Source organism: Notothenia rossii (assembly GCF_949606895.1).
Source record: "Notothenia rossii genome assembly, chromosome: 9".
NCBI classification, from domain to species: Eukaryota; Metazoa; Chordata; class Actinopteri; order Perciformes; family Nototheniidae; genus Notothenia; species Notothenia rossii.
Genome location: NC_136907.1, coordinates 22,561,836 through 22,571,250, shown reverse-complemented (window position 1 = coordinate 22,571,250; position 9,415 = coordinate 22,561,836). Strand labels below are relative to the sequence as shown.

The 9,415-nt window shown below is 38.7% G+C and overlaps 1 protein-coding gene across 2 annotated transcripts; it reads left to right on the top strand.

Moving 5' to 3' along the window:
• The first annotated feature begins 572 nt into the window (after positions 1–572).
• Positions 573–9,198, top strand: LOC307018536 (scavenger receptor cysteine-rich domain-containing group B protein). 2 transcript variants are annotated; one of them, XM_079648807.1, is made up of 9 exons: positions 573–1,258; positions 2,621–2,923; positions 3,022–3,084; positions 4,471–4,785; positions 5,295–5,363; positions 5,876–5,944; positions 6,070–6,384; positions 6,895–6,975; positions 7,077–9,197. In XM_079648807.1, the coding sequence occupies exons 1-9, from the start codon at positions 1,246–1,248 to the stop codon at positions 7,391–7,393; spliced, it is 1,545 nt and encodes a 514-aa protein (XP_079504933.1). In that variant the 5' UTR covers positions 573–1,245; the 3' UTR covers positions 7,394–9,197. The 2 variants fall into 2 exon arrangements, with proteins under 2 accessions (XP_079504933.1, XP_079504934.1); XM_079648808.1 differs by lacking the exon at positions 2,621–2,923 and having other exon boundaries at positions 1,241–1,258; positions 7,077–9,198.
• The last annotated feature ends 217 nt before the right edge of the window (positions 9,199–9,415 follow it).

The window sequence follows — 9,415 nt, the reverse complement described above, 5'->3', positions numbered from 1 at the left end:
ACAAAAACATTCAACCTTGAGGTGAGACGACAATGCACGCTTGAACAAAGTCAGAGTAGGGAGAGATCTGATGGTAGCAGGTAAGTTATTCCAATCAGCAGGAGCTTTAAATTTGAAGGCTCTTTTGCCAATGTCCTTTTTAACTAGAGGAACGGTGAAGAAGAGCTGAGAGGTATGTCTAACTTGGTGGGTTGATGTAAAACTTGATGCATACTACTGCTCTGTCCACCGTGGTCTTCACACTCATGATTTTCGGAAACTATTTTTGATCGTTTTGGATCTGACTGCTGGTCACTGACTTTGAAAAAGTTAAGTAAAGTTTGTTGTCTTTTTGACATTGTAGACACGAAGCTAACTGTTATGTATTCAACCAGCGCAAGCGTAGGCTATGTGTCACACCTCTAGTCTCCCCCCCTCCCCCCCTCTCCCGCTAAAAACCTTAAAAATGTAAACGCATCAAAAAGGCAAACACAAGATTTTTGAGGAACTTCAATGGGGAATAAACACTAACAAGACATATAACAACATTGAACACCGAACAAACAGTCGTTTTTTTTTTTTGGCGTTTTTTTTTTTTCATAGTGACACGGGAGGTGGCGGATCCAATAAAAAAGGTTCCGGATCCAATTTCAGAGGTGCCGGAACATGTTCCGGCGTGTTCCGGCTCAAATTAAGCCCTGGACAAGAGTAGTTTAATATATTTCTCTTACTTTATAGTTGTTGACAGCCTTTATAGCAGCCAACTGAGTGCAGAACTCCACCTGGTGTGTCTCCTTCTCCCCTTCCAAAGAGTTGAATCTTACTTAAATGTCCCTCCTGAAGTAGGAGAGTTATTAAAAACAAGAACTTATTCATTTTTTTATCATGCCTAGTGATGGAAATCATTTGCAGATGCTTCGAAATAAACCAAACCTTTTTCTACATATCAGTTTTTGTGCCACAACAAAGACCAAAAAGTGGCCTGCAACAGCCGAGGTGAAGCTTGTCCTTCGCCTCGCCAATTGCCAGAAATGTATTTTGCTACTGAAGCAGTTATTTTTCACTTGCGCCCCCTAACAACGAGTTAAGAGGAGTGAGGGGTTGGCAGTGAATGATGGTTTAAAACACTCAATGAAAGTGTTTTTATAAAAATCACCCCATTTTGTATGGAAGGCCAAAAGCCTTCTTTCAACAAATAATTTGACTGTATTCTCTCTCTTTTTCCCTTCATATCCTCTCCTCCCTCCTGTTTCAGCCGATGTGTCGATGCAGTACCAAGGTAAGAATAAGCAAGACATCCGATGTCACACCTTTCCTGACACTAATGTTCAGTAAGACCTGTCTGCATTCGGGACCTCTGTATGAAAACCAGTGACTGGCTCTGTGTCGGTGACAGAGAGTACAGAAGCTAGATCAGTGCCTGGGGATTTTTAAACAAGGTCACTTTCACAGCTCTCCATTCCCCTAATCCCCTCTTATTTGTCTAACGTCCCACCCTTCTGCATCCACGTCTTTCTTATCCAAGTTGACTCATGTGCCTTATTACGTGCCTTAATTTGTTAGGATTATACTTTTTGCTATTAACTGTCATTACATTAAAGCTATGGAAGACTGGCTTGTCATACCTTTTTTTACAAACACACATTTAAAATGTCCTTCAGACTAAATAATAGGCCTCAGATTTCTCAGTGAAATGGCACAATAGCAATATTTATGTACAGATATGTGCATATTAAAACAGAATCTGTATGTTTTGTTGCAGTCAGCTACCTTTGAATAGATAACACTTTTTTTAACCAACTTATAAGGCAAGGCAAGTTTATTTATATAGAACTTTTCAAAACATGGCAGTTCAAAGTGCTTTACAAAAATGAAAGACATTAAGAGCATAAAACACATTAGAAACATTAAAAAGCAAAGATAATAAAACATGAATAACACAGGTACATGAATCAAAGTTACAATGCAGTGTAAGATTTGAATAGTTCAATTAAAAGTAGCAGCAAAAAAAGTTTTAAAGATTTAAAAGTAGTAAGAGTTGCAGCGGACCTGCAGGTTTCTGGTAGTTTGTTCAAGATATTTGACAATTTCCCTAACCAAATTCTCACATTCCTCTACCCCTAGTCTTCCCGTGAAATTATAGTTCATTTGACAGTTTTCTAAACTTTTTATATTCCTTGTAGGTGTATCAGGCCCCTTTTAACCCATTTTTAGGGATGCTGACTTTTTTTTTTCTGATGATATTTTGTATTACAGAAGACAAACGACTACAGCCATTCTAGTATTTGGTATCGACAGCGTTCTGGTTTTGATATGTACTCTGTTTTTTGTCCAAGTAGTATTGACCGGTCAAATCTGAGTGGCCTTTGGTTGTATAAAGCTGAACAAAGTTGGAACGCATTGGCTTGAATCCAGACAACTATTGGTTATTGTCTAACAGACAATAGAGAAAGAGAAGGTCTTGGCCTGTTAGCTACACCAGAAACCAAGAAATATTGACCGCTGCCCCCAGGGACATGTCGTCATCGTTCTGACCAAACCAACCTCAACATCCTCATCTCGCTATAAGAAAGTGTTGTTTTTAAACAATGATAGTGAATGGTCAATTGATAGAGATTGTGTCCTTATCTTTCCTTACCAGTACAACTGGTGCACGGACTGAACAGATGTGAGGGTAGAGTGGAGGTATTCTATAACAACTCATGGGGCACAGTGTGTGACGATGAATGGGACATGGTGGATGCCAACGTGGTGTGTCGGCAGCTAAACTGTGGAGTGGCTGTGGCGGTGGGCAGCAGCTCTAAGTTTGGACAAGGCACAGGGCCCATCCTGCTCGATAATGTAGATTGCAGAGGAAATGAAAGAAGCCTCAGCGAGTGCCCCGCTCCGGCCTGGGGCGTCCACAACTGTTACCACTATGAAGACGTGGGTGTTACCTGCAGAGGTAAAGCTTTTTTGGGAATCATCTCTATATGCATAACCCTGATAAGAATAGAGGATAAACTGATTAATATTCCTTCTTCCTTTTCATTTTGCTACTAGAACCGTCAGTGGTGGCGGCAAAGGGTTTTCGCACAACACCGCCCCGGGAGAATCACGGTTTACGTAAGTACCCCCTGCTTTTATCTTAATGAGACTGTTCTTCTGCCAACTTTTCTTTTTTTAAGAAATCAAGACAAACGTATAAAACCCAAACACAAATATGATGAATGTAAGATATTTGACAAGGGCCTATTTGAGAAATGAATACTTGTAACAACAAGATGTGTAAAAGGACAACCCTCAGCAGTGAAACAACAGTAAAACTCGCAAATTACTATAAACAGAAGTCATAGTGGACTTTGACTGCTGATATCCTATCCCTTTAACAATTTAAACCCGCAATATAATGTTGTTGTTTTTTACATAGATTGTATAATATATATATATATCATATATGTATGTTGCTGCTTTGGTTTTACTGCTTGCAACTTAACTGTTTTGGATCACTCTGATATCGTAATTTTTTTTGGATGCAGCAGGCAACAATTTTCAGTGAAAAAGCTCTTTAAACCTGCTCAGCCTCAAATGAAAAAAAGGTAGCACTCAGCGGGAAACCAGTTTGGAGGGAACATTGGACTTAATTCTTTAGGTTGCCAGTAATAAACTTCCAAATTAATGTTAATGTTTCTCCATATCTGCTGTCGTACAAAAAATGAGTTAATGGAAGATCCAAGCATTTGACTGAATAACACAAACCCCACCTGCATTTGGCATATTCATCTTCAGTAGCCACAAATGAGTTGCCCCCCTCCTCCAAATATGGACAGTGGCCATGCCATCTGGAGCAACTCAGGGTTAAGTATCTTGCCCAAAGATACATCCACATGTTGACTGCAGGGCCTGGGATCGAAACCCACAACCATAGAAGACTTTTTTTTCCCGTCTATGTTCAAAAGCAGAAACACTACCGCTCAAAGGCCTCTTAAATCCCATGCCGTCCTTTTTGTTTGCTGGGTTTGTCTTTGTTGTGCATGTTTTTAACTTTAATTCCCAAGAGGATATTGAGAGACTTGAACCGAATTGTGTTAAGACGTGACGTATCTGAAACCCACAGTGAGTGAAGTGAGGTCATCCCTACTCATAGCTTTCTTTCAGGGAAGCACATTTTAAGAAATGATAGACACACGAGAATCTCTATTGTCTCTGCTTAGGTGCGTTTTTGTCTGGGCCGAGGCATTAAATGACAACATCTGTGTGCTGGATAGTCCCATTCACCTTAACTCTCTTACTTCACAAGCCACAATATGTTTTGTATAGGCCGACACCCTTATCCTTTCCCTGTATCAATGTCTGTTGGTCGTCTCCTCTGTCCTCTACACAACATGCTCAAATCCCTGCATCTATTTTATTAGACAATAATATAGATTCTAATAAAATACAACAGAGACTAAAAATCTGTTGTAGAGAAGATGTATCCTTATCAATCGCCCCCTCTCCATCTTGGTTTAGGTGATGGCACCATCCGTCTGTTGGATGGATACAACTCCTGCCAGGGCCGGGTGGAGGTCTTCTACCAGGGAGACTGGGGGACAGTGTGTGATGACGAATGGAGCTTAGAGAATGCCGTGGTGGTGTGCCACCAGTTAGGCTGTGGCAATGCCGTCCACTCACACACTAACTCTTACTTTGGCTACGGAACGGGTCGGATTCTCCTGGACAACGTCAACTGCTACGGCTCTGAACCGGACCTGACTAGATGCAAAAGCCTGCCCTGGGGCAAACACAACTGCGGTCATCATGAGGACGCTGGAGTCACCTGCACTGGTACACTTCTCTCTATCATGGAACATGCATTTAAAGGAACATGTTAGCAACAAAATTACCATTGGTATCAATAACTCATTCTGTGTTACCTTGTATTCTTGAAGAAAACTTTATAAATGATTAATGAATTAAAGTAAATAGAGGCAGCAGTAACAGCAACACTATATCAAAACACCTGTTTTTAAACATTTACAGTACAATGCAAGTCTCATTTATCCATTCATCCATCACTCAGTTTTTTTATTCTGAAGAAATCAGGTTATGATATACACATTCTCATTTTATGGGACAAATATTCCTTTAACACAAGTTGGACGGATGCAAATGATTTTTAAAAACATATCCAAACAATGCTCATGTTACATAAGAATGCAGGACTTTTTGCTCTTGTACAAATCACATCAAATCCGATTTCAAGCATTTGTATTAGCAGAATTAGAAGTAATAAATAGTAGTTTAATATGGAAGTTGTACAATAATTTTTCATTTGACTTTTCTATTAACTCCAGGTACCAGCACTTTACCTCCTTTGGTAACAGAAAACCAGAGAGGGCTCTGGGTAACATACACCAGTGAAGGTAAACAAACTTAGTACACAGTACTGTTTATATGTACGTAAACCAGCACACACTGCTTTTGTGGAAATAAAATATAAAATAGTTTATTTATTTATCTCTGTATGTATTTATAATATAAATGAACAATTTTCATTGATTTATTATATATTTTTTATTATTTATTTATCTTGTTCTTTTTAGTGATTTTGCTAAAACTATTTCTATTTTTACACATTCCTTTATCTATTTTATTTATTACTCTATGTTTCCAGATGTATTTATTTTGCATCATTTTTTTTCTTTCTTGTACAGATTACTTTTTAAGGAGCACTCCTGTGACTCCATAGCTAATTATGTATTTTGAGGATTTCTCCTCCACACAGTAAAAATGAAATATGCTCTTCTGACAAATGACCAACAGGGGGAGTCATTTCTTCCACCTGGTCTTTCCACCTCAGTACCACAAATCAGGGTAGTGGACTAACATTACCATGATCGCAACAAACTTAACATTTATTACATTTTTCCTCCAGCAACAGAAAGCATTCCAGTCACCAACGCTCCAACTACAAAAACTGTCACCACAACTGCCCTGACAAAAGGTAACAATATTAAACTTTAAACACAAATACAGTGTGTTTTAACATTGGACTGAGCAGATCACCTTGTTTTGCAATTATCAGAAAATAAACTGCAAGGATGTACCCGTCTATTTATCACTATGCAGGCAAACCAACCATTCGTCTGGTCAATGGTAACCATAGCTGTGAGGGTCGTGTAGAGGTTCAATACAAAAATATTTGGGGGACGGTGTGTGATGATGACTGGGACATGTTCAACGCTAACGTGGCGTGCAGGCAGGTAGGCTGTGGCCCAGCTATGGGGGCCATGACACAGTCTCACTTTGGCTTCGGTTCTGGTCTCATCCTGCTGGACAATGTGGAATGTAGTGGCTCGGAACGGGAGCTGTCCCAGTGCTTCCACCTGGGCTGGGGTCAGCATAACTGTCGCCATCATGAGGATGCTGGAGTTATCTGTGCACGTAAGAACATGACATGACCTCTCACCATATAGGGCTAAAGCAGGCTCAATTTAGGCACACCCTTTAAGTCATTAACTCCGCTTAAAAGCTCATACTTCCTTTGTATCGGGTCATGTGTGCTCGCCCTGCTGAGCTATCCAATTGCAATTCATGACTGTAGTACTCTGAGGAGACAGCCCAGAGAGCATAAAAAATACAGAGGATGAGTATATCAACGTCACCGCAACGTCACCGCCTGCATTCAGGCCAAATTTTACTTATTTCTAGGCTGAATGAAAGCACAGAAAGAGGCACTTTTACTTAGAGAGCACATACCTGGTTTTCGGTTGTTTAGAACATTTGATTATATATGTTTAAAGCGAGCAGTTTTTAATCCGTCTTAAAGTTGCTGCAAAGTGCATGTCTGTTGCCTTAAGGAACATTTATATTTCATTAGTGACCTGATATTTCCCAGAGTATGCCTAAGCCAACACCTAGTGTCCTCACTCTGCTTTCCTCTGCCTCCATTAGCGTCTGATTTTTACTTTGGAAATGGACGTGACTTTAGAGCAACAGAGAAGATACCTGCCACCACATCAGAACCATCTGAAGGTAGGTTAAATACATCTTCTGCCACCACAAAATCAGCCCATTTCTCTAATGGGTTTATAATACAGATAATAATGAATTATTGTGATTCTAATTTTTTGCAGGAATGCTGAGACTGGTGGGAGGCCAGCACCGGTGTGAGGGTCGCGTAGAGATTTACTCAAATTCTGAATGGGGTACAGTGTGCGATGATGCTTGGGACATCCCTGACGCTCAGGTTGTATGTCGCCATGTGGGCTGTGGGGAGGCCACAGCTGCTCGGGGAGAAGCTTTCTTCGGGCCCGGCACAGGAAAAATTCTGCTGGACAATCTCAAGTGCAGCGGTGAGGAGGAAACCCTGCAGGAGTGCTCCCATATATCCTGGAACGTGCACAACTGTGACCACTCCGAAGATGCTGGCGTCACCTGCTCACTGTCGTGATTTGAGCAGAACCACACTTCCCTCTCCACCATGGGTAGGAAGTGGGCGTACTGAACCTGGGACTTGTATACATTATGTAAATAACAGCTTTCACGATGCTGAAGGAGTACTCCACCACCAACCACATACAAAAAAACTAATATGACAATATATGATGACATGCTATAAACTATATATGCCTATTAAGCACTTTATAAATAAATATATGATATAAAAAACAATGTACACAGTTTTTTTTTAAGAAACCTAAAATGTAATGTACATGTGATTATTTGTTAAGTTAGGTAAGGAATACTGGAGGAAGTGCAGTTTGGATGATGAGACACATGGGCTTCAGCTCCAATCTTTTTGCCTGCTGCATCTATTTATGATAACAGAAACCTAAATGGAACAAATGATATTCGACATACCACAACATTGCAAGATAACAGACACTGACATAAATAAATGTGTTATATCTTGTGAATATGCATCACATTTCTCTATCAAATAAACAATGTGAAACTTGTGTTATGTTAACCCAAATATGAATAAATGTAACTACATGTGGTAAAATACATGTTCTTATTATTTGGTATTTAATATATTTTTGAACTAAAAACAGAGGTCTTTGAACCGTTATCTGCATTTGTCATTGCCTCAACATTTACTTCCATTGTGTATTCTTCTTTAACTGCGCGCACAAATATGACAATACCACCATTTAAATGTTTTCAAGGGAAAGGATTTTTGGGGATGCTAAATGCAATGCAATGAGCTCAAACGAAATAAGAAATGTTTTATATAAATAACTAAAGCTAGTTGAATCACCCAATTCGGACAAAAGAATACTAACAGTGCGTAGCTAACCTAGCTAACTCTGTGGCCACATGTAATAACAGTGCGTAGCTAACCCATCTAACTCTGTGGCCACATGTAATAATAACAGTGTAATAGTGACAACAGTACAGAATGAAGTCAGCAAATTGACTCCGAAGTGCGACAATGGTATTGCTGAAAAGTTAGCTTACACTGGCCACAGAGAACTAATGGTTAGACTGACCATGTATGCTAAAGTTAATTAAATAAACATTTTATTAATAATAATTCCTAAGGGGAAAGCTGTAATTTCTCACTTTAATCTTTAAATGCTCTCTATAATAAAACAAATCTAACAGTAAAATGTGTGAATACCTCCCTTTAATGCCATAACATTGTTAAAAATGTGGCTATACTTTTAATTTTTTATTTATGAGTATTCACAGTCAGAATGATCTGAGAGCATATTGGATGTACAATTCCTTTTTAATATAGATTCAGTTTATGCTACTGTAGGAATTGAACAACTAAAATGTCACCACATTTTAGTTTTGACTATCATAGCTTCAGTTCGAGACATTCTTAAGAACATACAAATATATATATAAATTACCTGTAGTTAGACATTTTTATACACTTTGATTATACAAAAGTAACTTTTGTCTTAGTGAATTGAAGAAAAGTTCAATTAATTCTTAATCAAAATATCGTTAGATAAAATATTTTAAGATGTCATTTTGCCTCAGCAATAAATATATACTGTATGTGTACACCTAAAAGGAATTGGGTAAACAGAGAAGGAGCTAAAAGGATTTTTCATAGACAGTTTGTTCTGATAACTCAAGAAAAAATGACTCTTTTGATGAAATTTTATGATTCTGATTCATAACTATAATCACTACACTCACCCAAAATGGCATATCCATGGTTACAAGGTGGTTTTAGAAATAATTTAAACTGCATGAGAAAAAACGAAAAAGTTAAATTGATCTGTGAAATAAAAAACGAATAACCAATCATTGTAGAAGTTTTTCTTTAATTGATCATTTGCCTGCCCTTTGTTTTTCCTCTGCCAAGCAACAACGTTAACAGTGATGTCAAACATAAGATATGAAATGCTCTGTGGTCACAGGTGTGTCTCTTCATTATCAGCTACACAGGTGACTCAGTCAATAAGACACAAGGACAATATGTTTCCTTGACTCTAATAATGAATAGAGAAAT

What these genes read in the sequence shown, in the direction of transcription:
- LOC307018536 (XM_079648807.1), top strand. An exon ending in CGCTGGAGTCACCTGCACTG is followed by an intron (nt 4,786 to 5,294) that starts GTACACTTCTCT and finishes TATTAACTCCAG; the next exon opens with GTACCAGCACTTTACCTCCT. An exon ending in CACAACTGCCCTGACAAAAG is followed by an intron (nt 5,945 to 6,069) that starts GTAACAATATTA and finishes ATCACTATGCAG; the next exon opens with GCAAACCAACCATTCGTCTG.